Genomic DNA, 21,210 nt, shown 5'->3' with positions numbered 1-21,210 from the left:
ACACCAATTCCTCACCACACCCCTGAATTCTTGAACTTTGTGGAAAGGGTTTGTTATGTTCCCTTACTCCCTAGAGACTCTGCTCTGCCTCAAATCCTAGGTCCAGACTGGGAGGCAGCGGAGGAGGCCATCCTGTCCTTCCCACTGCACATAAACCAGCAACTTCTTGTTCAATGAGTCCAAACATGGAGTTAACAGACAGCAGCCCACACCTCACTTTCCTACCAGCTCTGCCCCACAGCCTCAGGATGACCAGTTGCCAACTTCTAGTAAGTCTAAATCTGAAAGGGGACAAACATACTATAGGCTAGACCCCAGGAGCTGGGAAGCCAGGACTGTGACCATGAACCAGAACTAGAGGAGAGAGGGTTTGCAGACATAGGAAGTTGAAGAAGCTGCTAGAAGACAGTTCAGTCCCTCCCCCAACTTTGTAATTCCCCAAATAAACCACTCTACAGCCACTTATGAAATGTTTTATATCAAGCTATATATATATATCTGGATTCTGTCCTGAGTACATGCATACAAAATCAACACTATAAAAATAATTCACAATATTAATGTCATCGACAAGTTAACATCTACAAGCATACAAAGGCTGTGTGCATTGCTTGCCCTGGCCAGCTCGGTAAAGCAAGTACCTGGGAAAGGGGACAGAGGAGAGACTTCAGATCCCAGCCTCGAACCATGAGGAAGCAAGCCTGGGTCAGGGCTGAGCAGGGCTTTCATGGCTGGACGGGAGCAGGGTCTGTGGTGTAGCAGGTGCCTTGCTGGCAAACCGTGTTCCTGTTTTCCAGGATAGACCCCTCGGGATACTCTGGTCCCTATGGCCAATGACTACTGGGTGACAGGAGTTAACGGCCCAAATCGAGGCTGCTGCTGAATCTCCAGGCAGATTCACTGCAGTCACAGTGGGATCCGAACCAGTGGAGACTGGTGGCACGAGGGACATATGTAGCCTGTCCCTGGCTCTGAAGGCAGAAGGACCTCAGACCAAAAACAAAAGTGGGCGACCTCTCAAGACTGGGAAAGACCAGGAAATGACTCTTCCTGGGGCTTCGAGAAACAGTGGGCCCTGACCACATTTAGATTTCAGTCCTATATCAGACTTCTGATTTGCAGAACTGAAGGAAAAGTTGTAGTTCAAACTCACTTGGTGCGGGAACGTAGTGCAGTACCAACGGGAAGCTAATAAAGCCCTGGCCAGATCCCTGCATCCCCACCAGACTTCAGACGGTGGGCCCCACAAAGGCAGCCCTTTGGCTTATTCCTAGATGGGAGAAGATTTAATCTGAGAGAACCCAGGAGGTCCCTGCTCTGCCAAGGCTTCCGGGGTCACTCCCCACACACATACACACAGAGGGGCAGCCCATGGGAAGTGAATAGGAGAGTCGTCCTAGCTGAGTGGTACCAGGAGCCACTTGGCAGGGTCTAGCTCTGTCATTGTCACTTCACAAGCCTCCTTCCAGGATACCATCTCTTCCGTCTTCCCTTGATCTCAGTTCTCTCCCATGGCAGCCCTGGGCTGAAGGGAATGGGATAAGTGAGGCTTTGCCCCTGGCCCTAGGGAGCTGGATGGGGCTACTCAGGCCGTTAAAAGGCAGACTACAGTGTAGGAAGGCAAAGGTCGCTCTACCCAAGACAAATAATCACTGGCAAGAAATCTCTCACATGCTCACACGTCAACTCCCTTTAGTGGGGTCTGGACCCCACTGGACCAACATCTGTCCAATCATGGCTTCCAGATCTTGTTCCAGAGCCAGGGCTGGGCAGAAGCAGCAGCAGAATGTGGGAGCCTGGTGATGGGTCACGGAGCTGGGGCCATTAAGCATCCCCAGCTGGAGTGGTGCCTGATGTTCCCTGGGTCTCATTAGCATTATCAGACCTTTGGAAAAGCTAAGCAACTTTTATAAGTGAGAACAGGGGCCTGGATAGCTCCTGCACTCCTGTGTTGATGTCCAGTATGTTCCGGATGCTCCTGACTTCACTGCTTGGTAGATTGCCCTTGATGGCCAGGATGGCGTTCAGGTGGCCTTTGCTGGCAAGGAGAGAGTGCACCTGGTTAGCCTGACGGTCACAAACACCCGTGTTCACAGCCCTTGTTGGTTGTCCTGACTCCAGACCCTGCACAGAGCCTGCAGCCAGCTGCTCTGCCCAGAAAGCAACCTTGCCCTCCTTGGCTCTTCCCTTCTCCAGCCCACCAGACCCTAATTTGCACTGGCTGTTACCCCAGAATGTTTCTCCTCACACCCTTGAGGTGGCCAACTCCTTCCCAATCTAAGTTTCAGCTAGATGTCATGTGTCTAAGTGGCTTTGCACTCTCTGGTCAGCAGCCCCTGTAACTCAAGATGATTCAACTCTAGAACTTGGAATTTTCTTTCCATCTGATTGTCTCATCACGGTTAGCCTTCAAGCAGGCTGTTAAGCTACAGGGAGAGGACTGGGACCCATCTTGCCCAGTGCCTCACTGCATCCTGCAGCAGAGAGTAGCAGTGAGTCTGGTACTGGCCAATGGCTGTCAGTGGGATCAGGGGAGAGAGTACAATGATGGATGGGTAACTGCATGGAAGAGCGGATGGGTGGGTGGGTGGATGGATGGACAGATGGATGTGTGGACAGATGGATAGATGAATGGACAGATGGATAGATGAACAGATGGATGTATGGATGTATGGACAGATGGATGAATGGGTAATTGCATAGAAGGGTGGGTGGATGGATGGACAGAGGGGTAATTGCATGGAAAGGTGGGTGGAAGGATGAGTAAATGCATGGAAGGGTGGATAGATGGACAATGGATGGAAGGACAATGGATGGATGGATGGATGGACAGGTTGGGAGTAAGTGAGTAGAAGATGGATAGGTAACTAGAAGAATGGACAGAACAACAGAAGAGTGGATAGATGGATAAGCAGAGGACAGATAGATAACTACAGAGGGAACTGGGCAGACAGGTAGACAGATATATGGATTAAAGGAGAGTGGGTAAGCACATAGATTAGTGGATGGACCAGTAGATAGGTGGACAGGGGCTTTGTGGGTATAGGTCAATATATGTAGACAGATGAATAAACAGGTGGAGTATGTCAGCTGGGATAGATAACAGGTGGAGTAGGTCAGCTGGGATAGATGAAAAGGTGGAATGGGTCAGCTGGGATAGATGAATGAACAGGTGGAGTGGTCAGCTGGGATAGATGAATGAACAGGTGGAGTGGTCAGCTGGGATAGATGAATGAACAGGTGGAGTGGTCAGCTGGGATAGATGAATGAACAGGTGGAGTGGTCAGCTGGGATAGATGAATGAAAAGGTGGAGTGGTCAGCTGGGATAGATGAATGAACAGGTGGAGTGGTCAGCTGGGATAGATGAATGAACCGGTGATGTGGGTCAGCTGGGATAGATAACAGGTGGAGTGGGTCAACTGGGATAGATGAATGAACAGGTGGAGTGGGTCAACTGAGATAGATAACAGGTGGAGTGGTCAGCTGGAATAGATGAATGAACAGGTGGAGTGGTCAGCTGGGATAGATGAATGAACAGGTGGAGTGGTCAGCTGGGATAGATGAATGAACAGGTGGAGTGGTCAGCTGGGATAGATGAATGAAAAGGTGGAGTGGTCAGCTGGGATAGATGAATGAACAGGTGGAGTGGTCAGCTGGGATAGATGAATGAACCGGTGATGTGGGTCAGCTGGGATAGATAACAGGTGGAGTGGGTCAACTGGGATAGATGAATGAACAGGTGGAGTGGGTCAACTGGGATAGATAACAGGTGGAGTGGTCAGCTGGAATAGATGAATGAACAGGTGGAGTGGTCAGCTGGGATAGATGAATGAACAGGTGGAGTGGTCAGCTGGGATAGATGAATGAACAGGTGATGTGGGTCAGCTGGGATAGATAACAGGTGGAGTGGGTCAACTGGGATAGATGAACAGGTAGAGTGGGTCAACTGGGATAGATGAATGAACAGGTGATGTGGGTCAGCTGGGATAGATAACAGGTGGAGTGGTCAACTGGGATAGATGAATGAACAGGTGGAGTGGTCAGCTGGGATAGATGAATGAACAGATGGAGTGGGTCAGCTGGGATAGGTGAATAAACAGGTGGAGTGGGTCAGCCACAGCTGGACTAGGCTAAGCTAGGTCAACCGAAGTCAAGACCAATTCAAACTTTCGTATCAGAGGACCTGGTCTAAGAAGGATCACTGTCCATGGTTCACCAGGTCCTCAGGCAGGACCTTGGCAGGAACATGAGGGTGCAAGACACAGTTACCTGGAGGCTGAGCAGGAGGATCCTGGACTCACTTTCCTTGTTGAATTGCACTATCACACAAGGCTCAGCACATGAGTGATGACCTTGTCACGATGAGTTATGCTATCTGGTCACGTTCCCTCAGCTCCCTAGTCCTCGGGTGCAAGCAAGTGATAAGCAGTGCACGCCTTTATGGGCTCCGATAATGTCAAATGCTTGGGTTCCTAGCACGGTGTCTGGCACGAAGGCAGCACCTAGTATAGGCCAGACATCATAGCCCCACCTTGTTGGCGCCTTAACAGTTGAGTGGGTCATGAAGAGCCTCTAGTCCCAGCATGCTCAGATCACTGTGGGACCTGGCAAACCATTTCCTGAGAGCTTCTAAGGGCTCACCTGAAGTCGGGGTACCAAGTGGCATATGTGGCCACCTCGATCTTGATGGCACTGGGATCTTGCAGGCGAATAATCTCAGAGATCGTAGGGAGGGCAGCGTGCAGCCAGGTTGCAGTGGAGCCCTGAAGGGAGAGGGCCGGTTGGAGGGTGATTCCCCCTTTCCCCAAGGGACACTAGGAGATACTTAGAGCAGTAGGTGCCCGGGCTCGGAGAGGTTCCATGGGGTTGTCCGGGGCTCTTGGGGTTGGTGGGGGTGCTCACATTCTCAGTGCAGAAGTGCTGAATGGTGTCCGCATTGGCGAGGATGTGCTTTGCCAGCTGCTGCTGCTGCTCTGCGGTCTTGAGGACCAGGCGCCGTTTGCTGAGCCGGATGATGTATTCCTTTACCAGGTGCAGGTGCACTGCCTCCATGAGCTCCTGGGCAGGCAGATGCCAGAGGGAGTGAGCCATCCGCTAACACCTACCCCTAGGGGCCCATCTCCTGCCCCGAATTGAAGCTTCCAAGGCAAAAACCCAGGGGTACATACAGGCCAAAGGGTGAGCTTGGGTGCCTGCATTTCTGTGTGCTTGTGTGAACATGCGTGGGTATAGGGTATGGACACCGCTAGTTGGCGTGGGGGTCCAGACTTCCCCCAAGCCCAGGTCCTCACCTCCCGGAAACAGTCCTGCAGCTCTGAGAATTCGGGCAGGCTGACGCTCACAGTAGTGATGATTTCCTCCAGGGTCTCAACTGGCTTTGCCCAGCGGGTCTGTGTGAACTTCTTAAACAGTGGCTGTGACAGGCGAGAGGCAGGATGTCTGGTCACACCCAGAAAGGAAGGGCGGCTAAGCGCAGACACCCTCACATAGACACTCATGACCAGCAGGGTCCCAAGGGCTTTCCAGGAGCTGGCTGCCTGTCAGGTCCCTGCTCTCAGATCGGAAGCAGAGGCAGTCTGTGTGTACCCTTTTGCCAAGGTCACCCAGCTGTGGCTCAGGAGAGCCAGAATGAGGCTGTCTGCAGCCCTGAGGTCTCTTCCACTGTCTCCCTCTTAAATAAATAAATTCCAGCATAATCAAGGCCTTGTGCTTGGCTGGGCTGAACCCTGTGCCAGGGCATCCAGGGTCACCCTACGGGTTTTCCTTACCCATTGGCTGCCCTTTACCCCTCAGGCCTGAGCCTGAGCAGGGAACCTCTCCTATGCTTTCTGAGTATCTCCCCGTCCCACCCCCAAGATAGAAGCTAGCTATCAGAGGTCCTGAGCTCCAGGAGCTGGGAGCCAGGAATGGGGCGGAGAGGGGACTCAGTCTTCCCCAGATGCCCCCAGCCCTGTGGCCCTTTCAGGCCAAGGCAGAGTCAGGATGTGAGGTGCACCAGCCAGAGAGCACTTCAGGGGGCCATCACTGGGACATCCCCAGCAACACTGCATCTCCACAGCTGTGCCTCCCACAGGTCTGGGGGGGGTGGGGGGGAAGCTTCCACCACCCCCTTCCCCATCTCCCCTCCTGTGCCAGGCTTCAAGGGGGAAGGCAGGGAAGAATGGAGTTCCTGATACCTTCAGGTCTGAAAATAGGCTCTGGAGCAGGGTGTCGAAGCCGTGAGCCTTGAGGTCTTTCAAAGGCTCCACCAGACGATTCAGAGAATCCTGAGGTATCTGCCACCTCTGTTCCACAGAAGTCCTGGAGAGAGCAACGGAAGGAGGTCAGTCCGCTCAGCCTGCAGCATTGCTCACACTGGTCCTTGGACCAGTCCTCCTACTTCATTCTTTGCTCTCGGAGGCTTAGCAGTTTCCTGTCCCCTTCTGCCCTTCCCTTGGCAGATCTCCAGCTCTCCACCCTTTGTCTTCTGCCTCACCGTTCTATCATAAGGCTAAACTCATATATAAGTCAGTGGCATCCTGGCGACTCCTTCAGCATACCACCCCTCAGCTGTGGCTGCTCCTGGCATAGTCATGGCCTCACAGCCTCCTGACCCTTCATTCCCCCTCTCTGCCCCACCTCCCATCTGTCCTGCCTTTCCGTGAAGGCAAATCTGCCCAGCACTCTCACCGGAAGGACAGGCAGTTGTTGATGTTGGCGATGATGTTGACTCTATAATTTCTCAGCAGTTTGCTTTTCTCTAGAAACTCATCAAAGACACGCTGGTAGCTGACAAAACCAGAAGGGGCACCTTCAGGAGCAGTTCAAGCACCAAGACGGCACGAGCCACTCCCTCGGTCTGCGGGTTGCTGGGAAGGGCCGTAAGCTCCTAAACATCATATTACAAGTTGCAGAACCTGAGGCCAGAGGAGCCAGGGCCCTGTGGGGAGGCATATGAGAAAAGGCTGCCTGACTCTGGGGTCTGCACTCTATCTCCAGATCCCTCCTCTTCCCCAGTCCCTCTCTAGAACTGGAAGGCCTGGGCTGATGGTGTTCTCAGAAGTGCTGAGGAAAACAAGTGAATTCTGAGGGTATCGTGGGAAGGGGTGGCAGGAGCCTCAATTCCTCACGTGGGAAGGGGTGGCAGGAGCCTCAATTCCTCACGGTGTCTTCTTTGAAACTACAAACTGCTCTGCCAGGTGCCCTGGATTCGGGGACGGGCAGAGGACCCTGCGCTGCACTTGATGAGGGTGGGGAAGGACTGACTTAGCCTGGATCCCCCACTCTAAGCACAAGGAGAGCTCATTGGTGCTGGGGACCGGGTGTGCTGTAGACACACCTACCTTCTCAGTAGCGCAGCCAGCTCCACCAGTAGCAACTGCTTAATCTGCATCCCCACATCTGAAGTGATGTTCTCAGCCTTGGTCTGGCCTTGTGAAATGATCTGCAAGGAGCAGTGGGTGAGCATGGCTGCCCACCCTGCTCTGGACTGGGCAGGGGCAGACCATGGGAGGAGTGCATGCGGGAGCATGGGGCTGGAGCTCTGAGGTTCCCCCTCCCCCCACTAAAGCTGTGGCTGTCCCTGTGCACCATGGGCCTGAGGGTACCTGGAGAATGTCGATGGCCAGTTCACTGTGACGGCGGCCATCCAGGCTCTGGGGAGCAACATCCTGGGCCCAGCGCTGAGACTCTAGCTCCAAAGCCCGGGTCATGAGCTGCTTCACATTGGTCTAGGGGAAAAGACGCAGGTCACAGTAGCACTAAGCCTGTCGCCAAGCCCATACAGAGTCTCTGTCACTCTGGGGTCCCTATGTCCCTCTGCTCTTCCCTTCTCTCTCCACCAGGCCCTCCCTGGCCCTGACCATTTGGACTCACCACCTCATTGGACAGGAACACGGCCTCCAGCAGTCGGATCTGCTTTGGGGGCAGGAGGCTCCCAAGCCTGATACCCTGGAGCTCCTGTGCCAACTTAGGGCTGTTCAGAATATCACTGCGGGCAGAGAGAGACACTGGCGTGGGAACACACCCCAGCAGCATCCCTGTGGCTTAGCCCACTGCCTTGGCGGATGCCTCTCAGCTTCTAATCCCTGGGTGGGGGCGGAGTGGGGGGGCTCTTCATGTAAGACCAGACTCATTTAGTTCAGGCTGAAGTCATCCCGCCTCTTCTTCCCCGCCTCTTCATCTACTTTCTCCTGTTTTAAACTAGCTCCTCCCCCTGACCTCTCAGCCTGGAGATTGCTCTGCACCCCCACCAGCCCTCCATCCTTCCTTGCCCAGATTTCTGAAGGAGCTTCCTCCTCCCCAATGCCTTCACCCCATAGCTGGCTTTCACATCTGATCTCTGTCAACTGGGCCTCCCCTTTTACACAGATTCAGCACAGCTTCTGACCCCACTGGCCCTGCAAGCCACTCCTACCACACCAGCCTCAGGAGATGAATGAGAACAACCCCGTGGAGCTCTCTTGGTGCCTCAAGGGGCCCAGAGTTCTCAGGGGACCTGCCCCGCCTTGGCACTTCCTAAAGGCCTTTTGTTTGCCTAGAACCTTAAGAAGGACCCTCCCTGTGCCCTTCAGCGGCCTGGATGCATTGAGTCACACTTCGGTCCTCCTGGGCCTCAGCATGCCTCCCTTGGACTCTAGGTTTGGGCTAGCCTCAGCTTCCTGCTTTGCAGCTACACCCCAAGTCAGGAGACCCCAGAATGTCACAGAGGCAGGAAGGTGACCAGGCAGGGGCATGATTGCCTGGCACCCCTGGTGAGTCAGGACAAACCAGCAGGAACTACATCAGAGCCCAGCTATCTTTGGAAGTCCCTGCCGGGTTTTCCCTGTGTCCTGCTGGCTTGTCACCTACCACCTCTCGTGTCCTTTCTCTGCCTGCTCTGCCCTGCCCCCATCCCCAGGCTGGCTCAGCGCCAAACTGTGCACACAATGCCTACTCCGCTGATAACCCCAGCCTTTCCTCCTGCAGCCTTTACACTCGGGTCTGAGGAATCAGTAAGAATCCCTGGTTCTAGTGCTGTGACATTTCCACAAGTCACTCTCTCCCAGGTAGTGTGGATGATGGGCACACTCTGGGATCCATGGAATCTGGGCCAGTCTAAGGATGCTGGAGGCTTGACCCAGCTGACTGCCAACTTTGTGCTCACCTTTGGCATAGCCCGCCTCCTTCCCACCTGAGGTGCTCAAACCTCAGTGGGCTCCCAGGGCGATTCTATCTGACAGGTTCCTTGAGAGGGACACCTGAGGCTACTCCACTGTTGCTACCTCTCTCGCTTGCTCAGCTGCCTGCATGTCACCCCCCCCCCCCGCTGGAATGCCAACCTCCCCACTCCTTCTTGAATGTTCTGTCCCCTCCTGGCCTGACTGTTCACCCATTAAAATGTGAACTGACTCAATACATCAGATTGCCTGACTCCCCCAGAGCCCCATGCTCTGGACTCCCCTGTGTCTCTGTCACAGCCCCTCCTGCTTGATTTCATCCCTGCTTTGCTGAGAGGAGAAGGCCCCCTAGAGAATGAATAACAGAATCGTCTTCTGTGCCTCCCTTTGCCCAGCCACAGAATGGGAAAGGTTCAGGAAACAGAAGAGCAAAGCCAACCTGTTGGGTACAATTCCCAACTCTCTCCCTTCACCCCAACGCTGGCTTTCAGCTCCTGTCTTCTGGCTCTGGTGTCTTGGCACCCCTCCCTGAAGAGGGAGCACAACCCACCCACGAGCACTGCTCACTTGGGGTAGAAGTTCTGCACCCAGAGGAGCAGCAAGTAGGTGTCCCTTTCACATAGCTCGAACTGCGCCAAGGTGCACAGGTGGGTGGCGAAGTGTTCGTGGTAGCTCTCTGCGTAAGTGTGCACAACGTTGAACTCTTCGGGGAACAGCGGTTTCAGCCGCTCCACCACCACCTCCATGTCCTCCCTCATGGTGCGGCCCATGTGCAGGAACCTGTTCTCGGCCTCGGAGCGGCCCTCGGGCACAAAGGCGGGCTGCGCGTCCAGACGCTCGGCTGCTACCTCCGCCACGACGCCCCTCCACAGCTGCAGCCATCGCCGCGGGCGTGTGATTGCTAGTGCCGTTGCCAAAGGTCCCCGGGACGCCCGGCGGTCTTCCAACTCCTCCTGCGACACCACTGCCAGCGCCTGGCTCAGCCGCTCCGGTGCCGCCTCCAGCGGCCGCCGCAGCACCCGGAGCACCTGGTCGCGCAGCAGTACATACAGCGCCTCCACCTTGCTCTGCCGCCACACCAGCTCCTCGTCGCTCGTGCCACCTGCCGCCGCAGCAGCCTCGAGCTGCCGCTCCAAAGCCAGCACCTGCCACGCCACCTCCAGCCGCCCGAGCTCCAGGGCCTCTTTGAGCTCCTCCACTAAAACGCAGAAATCTGCATTAGGCCGACAAACACCCCGGGGACATGGAAGAGGCTGTGATCCCAGGGAAGTCAGGCCAATTTCCCAGACAGGGCTGATGCAGAGAACCCCCTCTCCCCAGACTGGTGACTGGCTTAGCTATCTCACCTGCCCACTGTCCTGGCTGAGTGGCTAGGAGGCCTCCCAACACTGCCCAAACCTGGAGCAACTCATTTGTTCCACTCCAGCCCCAGCTGCGGCCACAGCCTACCTGTGGGCAGTGGACCATCTTCCTCCGGCCTGGACTTGGACTGCACCTCCGGATCCGATAATCTGGGCTGGTCCTTTTTTTTCTTCTTCCCTTTGGTGAAGACACTGAACATATTGGCCAGTCCTTTGGATTTCTTCTCCTTCTTCTTCGCAGACTCCTCCTCCCCTTCAGGAGCCTCCTGAGATGGCATCAGGTCCTCAGAGGAAGCCTCAGACATGGAGGTCTCTGATTCTGCCTCGGATGTGGAACGTGGCTTTTGGGGGCTTCCAGGGAGGTCCAGGGTCCCTGGCACGGACTGCTGGCCAGGAAGCCCTTGGAAGAAAGTCACCATCTTCAGCATCACCCTGGCTCAGGCCTGCAGGTTGGAGGTGGAAAAGGAAGACGCCAGAGGTCACAGTGTATGGACCTGAGTGCGTAGCAACTCACAGCCTCACAATGTCCGTCTCTTTTCTCCTGTAAAACCACCAGAACCCCTTGACTCCTGGTCCCCAACCCTTCTCCCTCCTTGGCCACAGGAACTGTAGGGACACAGCTAGTGTCCCTAGGCAAGGAAGAGACTGGAAGCTCCAGAGCTTCCAGACTGAGGGGGCAGCCTCTGCACCTGGGTAAACCCTCCCTTGACAGTGCAGCCTCCTGGAGGAAAAGGGCCATGAGAAGTGAGAGCCTCTCTGACCCCACCAGACTCTGGGAAGGAGACAGGACACAGGTTGCTAGTCCTTGGGACAGCAAGAACAGGTCTAAAGGTTTCACAGCCATGCAGTGGTTACAGAGCCTACCCGCCGAGACCAGCCTCTGCCTCCTCCCTCTGCCTCCTTTCACGGGTCTTATTAGCTTTGGGGTCACAGGAATATACCACAGGCAAAGATACAGCTGTTGTCCTGGGACCACAAGAGGACTAGAGCCTGTCCCTTGTGTTATGCTGCTTTAGGATTAGGGGGTCAGACCAGACCCTGACCAAATGACCCCAGGAAACCTTTTTACATGTGAGCAAAAGCATAGGTCTTCCTGCGGTCACACAGCCACTTGAGTATGGAACAAACGCGGGCCGTCTGGTTTGCAGCTTACCCTGCTTGTTTCCAAGCGGGGTGATGCAATTTCACAAAGCCTTCTGTTTCCCCTCCCTTCCTGGGTGCCCATCCCATCTCCTGTCTCCCCAGCCAGTATGTTATTTAGCTCAAAATAATCTTGTGGTCAGTAGCTTGAGCTTGGAGGTCAGAGCATCTCCCTCAAAGGACCAGCTTTTCTCAGGCCTCCACATCCCCTCCTGTATGTGGATTGTCAGAGTGAGGAAGATCACCAGAGGAAACATGGCTAGCACTCGGAGGGGGTTGGGGGAAGTGGAGGGGAGTGGAGGGGGGGGGGACAGGACCAGGGCCTTACTGGTAAATGGTGTGACCCATTACCAGGAGGTGGCCTCCCTGCCCCTTCCCTCAAGAATAAAAACCCAAGCTGTAGCTTCTGTTCATCAAAATGACCCGGAGTGATCCAGGAACTGCTCGGCAAGGCAAGTGGCAAGACCCACCATCCCAAAGGAAAACCCGGAAACTGCAGAGGGGAGGTGCTCGCCCCAGGCACCGCCCACTCTAAGGGCTCCTTCCCACATCTCCTCTGCTTCCACCGGCTCAGCTACCCAAGTCCATTTCCTGAGGGGCTTATCCCATAACCGGGGCATGGGTAGAGCACCGTGATTAGACAGGAAACCGGGACTCCTCTACCTCAGCTCTTGCCACCCTCACCAGGTGCCCCAAACAGAGAGAACCCTCTCTCTTTAACCACTCAGGACCAAGCAGTTTTTAGGGTCCATGCCAACCTATCCCACTGGCATGGCAAACACCCATAAAGGCTGGTCTGGCTGATGGAACTACTGACTTGATTGTCTGGCCCCCCGTCCATTGCCCCGCAGTGTCAGAGGCTATTGGAACAAGAGGGAGGACCGGGTTGTAGGCTCACCAAACCTCTCACCAGCACTGGAGCTAAACAACACCCTTCCTCAGTAAGTCTCACTTTCCCCGTTTGTAAAATGATGAGCCCTCCTAACTCATTCCTACTCACAGTGCTATTCAGAGGATGCAGCCAAATTACAAACCAGGAGCTTGGCACTGGATGGGCCTTATAGAGTGAGTCTCCTGTATCCTGAATGCCGAGGGGGAAGGCGGCAGGAGTGATGAGATGCTGTTTAAAGCATCACCAAACTGGGCCCTCTGAGGCAGGGAGGAGTCTAAACGCACACGGATGGCTGCATCTGGTGGCTGGATGCTGTCACCTCCCTCAATTCTGAGCACCACAGAGAGAATCCACAGAGAATCTCACTGGCCTTGCAATCTACTGACTCTTGCCCCACAAGAGATCATCCGGACCGGGAGTCCCGCGGGTGCTGGGACCTTCGTTTTGTAAACCTGAGACTCCCTAGCTTTTGTCTCTACACCCATATTTATCCAGTAAGAACCCTTTGCTACGCGCGGGGACCCCGGACTCTGGCGCGAGAGGCTCAGAGTAAAGACTGTATGTCCCTAACAGTGGGTATGCTGGAGGTCAAGGGACCTCGAAATATCCCGCCCGTGTTCCCTTGGCCACTCAGGGCCATTCCCTCCCGGAATCCTGTCCGAAACTCTGTGTCAAGACTGGAGGGAAAGCTATGCAGAGCCGTAGGGACAGAAGCACAGCGGCAGAAGTCACTTACTGTGTCCAGGACAGGACGCCTTAGTCCCGGCCCTGCAGGGACCCGCCTAAAATAGTCGCAGGCTCCGCCCAGGCTCCGCCTGCTCCAACAGCCGCAACCGCGGAAAATCCGCTGGCGGACGCCTAGGCCCGGCCGATTCCAGTGCTGGGGGCGGGGCCGGGCCTGTAGGAGAGGGGCGGGGTCAATTTGCTGTTCCCAAAGGCCTGGAAAGAGTGGGCCGGGTGCAGTGCTTAGGGAAAGGGCATCAGAGGAGCGGCGAGCCGTTGTTCCACCACGGTCTCTGATTGGCTACTTAGCAGGGGCGCACGCACAGAGCCTCTGTCTCGCGTCACACAATCAGTACCTACTTAGGTATAGGTATAGGGAGTGCCCTCTCCCACTTCAACGCCTCTGCCACGTGCTGACAAACCCTGTGTCCTTGGAAACCTGTAAGGCAAGCTTCCTGGAGGAAGTGTCCTAAGGCGGGTGGGCACACGACTGGTACTGGAACCTCTCAAGACTTCCCATCACCAAGCCTTCAGCGATGGGGCCCGCCTTCATCTTTACCCAGATGTCACACAAACAGAAATAACAGACAGCCCTCACCTGAGCCTCTTTCTCCGGGGTTCCCAGTGACAAGATTTTCCAGACTGGGGCTGGGCATGAGTCCCAGGATTCCCTTCTGCTGGTCTTTTCTCTGGGTCTGCCTTGGGGAAGGTAGGGTTGTAGGCTAGTGCAGAAAGGGGACGTTTCACCCCCTAGGAATTTCTGCCCCCCGAAAGATGGGCTCACTCAGGAATTTCCCTGCTAGACACCAGCTTCTTTTTTGCCTATACTTGAAGCTTGGCTCCTCCCCATCTTTTGTTTGGGCCTTCTCTTCTTTCCCTGGTAGCCTAAACACTGGACTTTGAGGAGAGAGGGAAGGGCAGCTGAGTGGGTGGGTTATGTTTAGGGGTTGTCCCTGGAAACCCAGAACTTCCTCTTCCTCCTGGAGAGCAGTGGCCGAGTGCCAGGCTTAAGATGACTCTTCTCCATCCTATACCTTGGTAGGTTGTAGAAGGCAAGTCCAGAAGGATGCCTGGCAGGAGCGATGCACACCTTCAATCCCAGCACTTGGGAGGCAGAGTAGACATAAGTTCGAGGCCAGCCTGCCCCTACAGAGCAAATTCCAGGTAGCCAGGGCAACACAGTGAGAGCCTGTCTCAAAACGCAAGCCACAAACCACATGCCACTTCTTTCCCCTGAGGTCCTAATGGGTGACATTTCTATTGAGCCTCCAGGGCCTAAGCTGGGGGGTTGCCTCTGCTCCACAGGGCACCCAGGGAAGACCAAGACCCTAGGATTGTGCTCACAATCACATCCAAATGCAGAAGGAGAATGCGAACCCAGGGTCCCAGCCTACCACCTCCTAGCTGCCTCTTGACACATTGTATGACCTCCCCAGAGTCTATCCAGTCTCTGCTCTATTGATCCAACTCTGAATTTCAAACAGATTAGGAAATAGTTGGTAAACTCCACAGGTCTGACTAAGAGAGAGGAGTCGGGCTTTCAAGAACCCACACCTGTTCAGAGGCTGTGGCGTCTGTGGGACAGATGTTGGACTTCCATTCTTGCCCCATGATGCCCACAGTCGCTTGTTCAGAGCACAGTCAGTAGAAGCCAATGCTCTCCATTTTACATGGGCACACCACGCACTTCCCTGTCAGAGTTTAGGATGAGGGACAAAGGTCCCATGTGAGTTTCCCAACACAAAGGAAATTTGAAAACCGGGCTATTTGGATAGCTGAGGGCCAAAGATCGGTTGATTCTCAGGGTCAGAGATAGTTTAACTCCTTTTCATAGCCCACCCCCACCCCCAAAGGCAGCCGAGAAATGGATCCCATGGGACGGAAGCATCTGGACCAGCTTACCTAGCAAGCTGCTATCCCAGCCCCAACTCCAGCGCCTGAGAGTCGGTGCAGCAGCCAGGAGTATTCTGGCAACGGTTCTTAGTCCAGCACAAAGCCCTGCTGGCTAGCACCTGGCTGAGAGCCAAGGCCTGGAACCCAGAATCCTATTCTACATCCTGGGTGCTGGGAAAGACAAGCACGCGCCCTTGCAGACTCTCTATTTATATTTTTAATTATAATATATGCATAACACAGAGTCACCATTCTAACAGTGCTGGGCATTCTAGCTGTTAGCATTAAGTGCATTGACACTGAGGTGCAGCGGCAACCCCCCCCCCCATGGAACTTTTTTCCCACTGGGTGTATCTGTATGTGAGCGCAGGTGCTCAGGAGTCCACAAGAGGGCGTTGGTTCCTCTGGAGCTGGAGTTACAGGCAGTTGTGAGGCTGCTCAACATGGGTGCTCTGCAAGTGCAACCTCAGCGACTGAACCGTCTCTCCAGCTCCACAGAACTCTTCCCTCTGCAAAACTAAACATAATGGTTGTCTCCATTATACAACCACTGCCCATTCCCTTGTATCCCTGTGTCCCTGGTTCCCCAATCCATGACTGTGTCTGCTCCATGGATCCGGTGAGTGGGTGGATGTAGCCCCTTTCCTTTGCGCTGCTGTGGTGATGCTTCGTAAAGGGAGAAAGACTAACTCTTGGGGTCATTTACCCAGGAGTGGACCTGATTTATCCAAAAGAGTTTGGGGCTTTTCCATTCTAATAGTCTAATCTAGAATAGGTCTAATCTAAACAAATTCTAATTTGAGAGTCCTAATCTAAAAACGAGAGCTTCGAATCCAGGCCTTTCTCCCCATGCTGAACAGCACAGCAAATGTAACAAAAAGAAGCAAACAGCTCTGCTCTTGTGTCTTTTACACGAGTCTCAGAAGGGGGAAAAATAATGTTTTCCCTCATCCTACTGACTCAGAAGAGCACACAAAGTCACATTCTGGTTTTATCAAGCTGTAATCACAAGTTGCTTGCAACACGTTTAGTAGAGGGGGGAGGGTGGGCATTTTGTGGGTTGGGGGAGGGTTGTGACATTGTTTACAGTGTGGTTCACTGCTTCCAGCACTCCAAGACCTGTTGTTGCACGAGTGCACGCGCAAACACTGTTTTGAAGGGGTTTGCTGTGCAGCGGTTTACTCAAGATTAAAAGCTTTGTTTGGGAGGGAGGCTCCCAAGGATGCAGTACATGTGCAGGATGTTCTATGGAGGTGGAACGTTCCAACTGGCAGGGAAGCTGGTTAAGAGAAACACTTAAAACAACTCAGAAGTGCTTCAGGAAGTTCCTGAAACTGACAAGACTCACTATGCTTCTCCTTCAAGCATGCATGTAAGCTGTATGAACGGCTAAGAAATATTCTCAGATAAGCTAGGCTGCCTAGAAAACCCTTCAACAGCTGAACTTCCTGGGAAAAACAGATCAACCAAATTTGCCTGGGAATAACAAGTCAGTCAGACTTCCTGGAAGAGCCTCAGACCACCTGACCTATCCACACTCCAGCCTATTGAGCTTCCTACAGGTTGTTCCCTATGAGCTTCAGCTATGAACTGACACCATGCTGGTGATAGCTTCTGGTGATAACAGCTGTCTTGAGTGGTTTCTGCTCTGGAGAGTGACCCCCTCACTCACACACCTGGACATAACCCCAATAAAACTCATTGGGTCACCAAGCTGAACTTCGTATCTGTACTTTGGTGTGCTCCCCATTAGGGTGAATGGACAAGCGATCCCATTGCCCCTAGATAGTGACTCTTGATAGTTACAAAGGAGAAGTAGGAAAGATAGTCTAATCAAAGCCGGCATTCAACTGAGCTACCAAGAATTTATTATGTTTGTGGTCCAAAGTATAGTAAGATTGTAATATTTTTCTTAGAGGTCGGCTAATTCTGAACAGGTTGACTGCAGAAGGATACATTGTTATAAATGATCTCAAAGCACAGCACTAAGGTGGTTATAGGTGGGTTCTAATTATACTGTGTCTTTTTTTTTACCCCCCTGGAGCTGGGGACCGAACCCAGGGCCTTGCGCTTCCTAGGCAAGAGCTGTAACCACTGAGCTAAATCCCCAACCCCAATTATACTGTGTCTTATAGATGACTGTATTTTGTTGTCCTCGATGGGCACACTGGCTGCTCTGAATAGCGATGCTGGGGACGCTGAACTCAAAGCTCCATCCGGGTCCACCTTCCAGTTTGTGTGAGTAGACAATTGACTTTCTCTGACCTCTAGAGCTGCCAGGCTAGGGGTCTGTGTTCATTAATATATTTATTTAAAGCCATGTGAATTAGGTACTGCCTCACCATCCCTTTTCACAGATGAAGAAACTGAGTCACAGACGCCCCCTCCCCTACCATCTGCCAGTCAGTATGGAGCTGCACCCTTGTCTACTGTTCCTCCTCAGGGTTACTTTATGTTCCAAATACAACTTGACATATGTAAGATAGACACAGGAAAGACAAGAGTCTCCCTGGAGAAGCAGGAGGCGCTGTCCTTCATTCATGTCATGGGGATAAGGGAGCACAAATCGATATTTTTCGTTGCCTTGTCTGGTCAGAGAACACAAGGTGGTGTATTACTGACTCTGTTCACTTTCTGGCTGACTGAGAGAGTAGCTAGAGGAAGTTCTTAGAAGGAGAAGCTAAAAGCAGAAGAAATAGCATTGTGGGGCAGAGCTCAGCAGACCCAAATGCCAGATGGGGGATCAGGCAGGTTTGGAAAACTTGGCTGTAGCAGCTGGCATGGCTGGTCACCTTGGTCACAAGGGCCATGGTTGGCTATGGAGTGGACCTTCTGAGAAGGAAGACTAAGGCCTTTCAGGCTGTCTTCTGCTACCCCTGCCTGGTCACTAGACTCACTTCTCTTTCTGTGATGACTTGCATTTCCCACTGGCCTGACCTCAGTTGCCAGGACAACGCCTCTCCCTTTCACTTCTCGGGCCATTACCAGACCTAGGGACCTTGATCAGACTCTCCTGCTTCCTAGGGACACGCCAGGTATTCATGGCACTCAACAGAGCCACTGTATTCCTTGTAACAGATGAGGAAGCCTAGACTCAGAGAAGTGGGGACTGAGGGCCGTTATCTCTGCCCTGCCTTCCCAGGAGAGGAAGTGACTTGCTCAGGACATCAGCTGCAAGGGACTGGGGTCTGCTGACATCCTTGGGATCACAGGGTGACCAGGACGAGCTAGCCAAGCCTTAATGACATGCCCAATTACAGAAGTTGGGAGCAGAGGCTCTTCACCAGCAAGCAGTGCCCCACCCCCATTCTGTAGGAAGCTGCTCACGGTTGTGGTTGAGGCACCCCTCTCCTTCCCACAGTGGACATAAGTCAGGAACTCACGCTCTGCTTGCCAAAGGGGGAAATTGAGCCTGGCCCATCTCCCTTGCCTAAGTTGTGTGTCTGTCTGTCTGTCTGTTTGTGTTTTGTTTTCAAGAGAGGGTCTCACCATGCAGCTCTAGGTGTCCTGGAACTTGACCTGTAGAGCAGGCTGGCACTGAACTCACAGAGTTCTGCCTGCCACCACCTCTTGAGTGTTGGGATTAGAGGTTTGCACTGTCTCGCCTGGCCTAGTCAGGGGTGGTGGTGGGGGCTTCTTAAGAGAAAGCGGCACTGTGGTTAGGAGGTCTCTGGAGGAGCACATCGCAGGGCTGCAGCATGGGAGTGCCAGCCTGCCTGCCAGCAAGGGCTGTCCTCCCAGGGCCCAGCTGTTCTGCTGAAGAGTGGCCAGCCTTTCTCAATAACTCGCCGGCAGTGACACAAACATAGTTTCCATCCCTTCAAGCCCTCCCTCCCATGGACCTTCTCTGAAACAGCGTGACTTACAGGAATCAGCTGGGGGAGCCTGGTCCACTCAAATTTCTCCCAATAACACAGGCTGGCCAGCCACATGGCAAGAGCTCTCCTGGCAATCTCGGGCCTGTCAAAGATAGCTAAGGGTGCTTGCAAGTCTATGGGTGTCCCACCCACCACTGCCTGATAGCCAGAAGCCCTCAAGAGAGGTCATCATTGCAGGCTCAGGCTTGGAGACCATCTGGGCCTTAGGGAGCTTCCTCAGTTGCATCTGTGACTTTTAGTGACCCGTGAGCATCCTGGGGATCCCAGGGGGTTGTCAGTGTCTCTAAAGGAGACACTGCAGGGAAATAACTGATGCTGCCTGGAAATTGCTCCTCAGGGGCCAAGCCCACCTCAGCAGTGCGCTCTCTCTCTCTCTCTCTCTCTCTCTCTCTCTCTCTCTCTCTCTCTCTCTCAGTTTTACCCAGAAAGACAGAGCCTAGAGTCACGTAGCTATGCAGCTCATAAGTGGGATTCCAGCCCACACTGTCTGCATCCAGAGGTTGGATTTAACCACAGTGACTTCATGGGAAGCGAGTAAGTTGTGTCGTGGTACAAGGGAGCACTCCCAAAGCAGACCTCCCCTTTAATCTTTTTTCTTCCCAACATTCCAGGCTCATTTTCTGGCAACTTCTATCCCTCAGAAAGCCTGGAGTTCTTCAATGCTTGATTTTTGGATCATCCTAACCTCCCCAAACAGAACCAAGCTCCTCGATGATAACAGAAATGTGATCTCATTCCTTGTGTACATTCCTTAACTAAGCATCCATTTGGGAAGCCCCCAGGACAGAGACTACTTTTACTGCAGGATCTCTAATCCCAGGGTGGCCTGGAACTTTCTGCCAAAGATGACCTTGAATTCCTGCCTGATTCTCTGGACCCTCTTTCTCAAGAGCTCAAATTACAGGCACATGCTATCATGCCTGGCTTTTGGGGTGTTGAGGATCGAATCCAAGGCTTTGTGGGTGCTAGCCAAGTGCTCTGCCAATTGGGCTACACTCCGAGCCCTGGTATTAAACTTTTAAGTTTGTGTCTTTTACCTAAGTTTTAAATTTTGACCTAGAGGGATACAGATCCCAGGCCAGTACCGACCCATAAAGTTGGTAAAGCTAGAAATGAGAACACGTGTGGGCCTGGTGATGCACTCCTTCATTCCCAGCGCTTGGGAATTAGAGGCAGGCAGATCTCTGTGAGTTTAAGGTCAGCCTTCCCTACAGAGAGTTCCAGGTCATCTGAGGCTATATAGTGAGACCTGATTTAAAAAAAAAAAAAAAACAAGGGGTTGGGGATTTAGCTCAGTGGTAGAGCGCTTGCCTAGCAAGCGCAAGGCCCTGGGTTCGGTCCCCAGCTCCGAAAAATAGAAAAGAAAAAAAAACCCCAAAAACAATAGCAAAGTAGACCTAACGAATGCTCTGTGCGGTGAATAGCCGGTGGGTCTGTCTCCACACGGACAAAGCACTTTGCCATGAGTGATCTGGCTTCACAGGTCTTGAGGTGGAGTGGACTGGGGGGCAGGGACGATATCCACCCTTCAGTTCCCTTTGTGAGTTGGGACACTCAAGGCTGGGATAAGCCTCTTGGCCGTTCTTACTACAGGGTGCTTGCCTCCTGCCCCAGACACAGTAGCTGCTGCTTCCTGTTACTGTGGAACTCACTATCAGCACTTGCAGCTCCCTCACCTTATCTCAGTGACCAGTGCAGATCCCACCCAACCTCCTGCTCAGATTGACTAAAGAAACAATGTCTCAAGGCAGCCAGCCTTGCTCCTCCCTCGGGACTCATGATGGATGGAGGGAAACTGGCGAGCTGCTGTAGTTCCCAAGGGGCTTTTGTGGTTTTTCTTTTCTCTGTGTGTGTGTGCGCGCACACGTGTGTGTGTGTGTGTGTGTGTGTGTGTGTGTGTGTGTGTGTGTGTGTGTGTGTGTGTGTGATAGCAAAGGAAGGAAGATTGGGAATAGAGTGTGGTGCTACCTCCTGCCCCTGCCCCCTGAAGCCTGGTCAATGATGAGAGGCTGTGCAGGAAACACCTCAAAGTCACTGAGGGTGGCTTGCGGAGGTCTGGGGCCAGGAAGGAAGGAGCCAGGATCAGCGGCCAAGGAAGGAAGAGGGAGAGGCTGGAAAGGTTCGAGGATGACAGGATGACTGCCACCTAAAGTACCTTTACACCAGCATCTGTGACAGCCTGACT

At 53.4% G+C, this 21,210-nt stretch overlaps 1 protein-coding gene across 3 annotated transcripts; it reads right to left on the bottom strand.

The window, feature by feature from the left end:
* Positions 1–459: 459 nt before the first annotated feature.
* On the bottom strand, positions 460–13,410 carry Tnfaip2 (TNF alpha induced protein 2). Of its 3 annotated transcripts, none has more exons than XR_015621823.1 (12): positions 13,268–13,410; positions 10,588–10,942; positions 9,706–10,336; positions 7,856–7,970; positions 7,588–7,710; positions 7,324–7,424; positions 6,671–6,869; positions 6,178–6,301; positions 5,293–5,415; positions 4,904–5,059; positions 4,643–4,764; positions 460–2,038 (listed from the first exon to the last, which is right to left on the bottom strand). XR_015621823.1 is itself a non-coding variant. In NM_001433941.1 (12 exon segments), coding segments are annotated over 11 exon segments (2,076 nt in total). In that variant the 5' UTR covers positions 10,928–10,942; positions 13,268–13,289; the 3' UTR covers positions 460–1,896.
* Between the last annotated feature and the right edge of the window lie 7,800 nt (positions 13,411–21,210).

Source organism: Rattus norvegicus, chromosome 6, assembly GCF_021556685.1.
Source record: "Rattus norvegicus strain SHRSP/BbbUtx chromosome 6, alternate assembly SHRSP_T2T, whole genome shotgun sequence".
NCBI lineage: Eukaryota > Metazoa > Chordata > Mammalia > Rodentia > Muridae > Rattus > Rattus norvegicus.
This window is presented reverse-complemented; position numbering and strand designations above follow the sequence as displayed.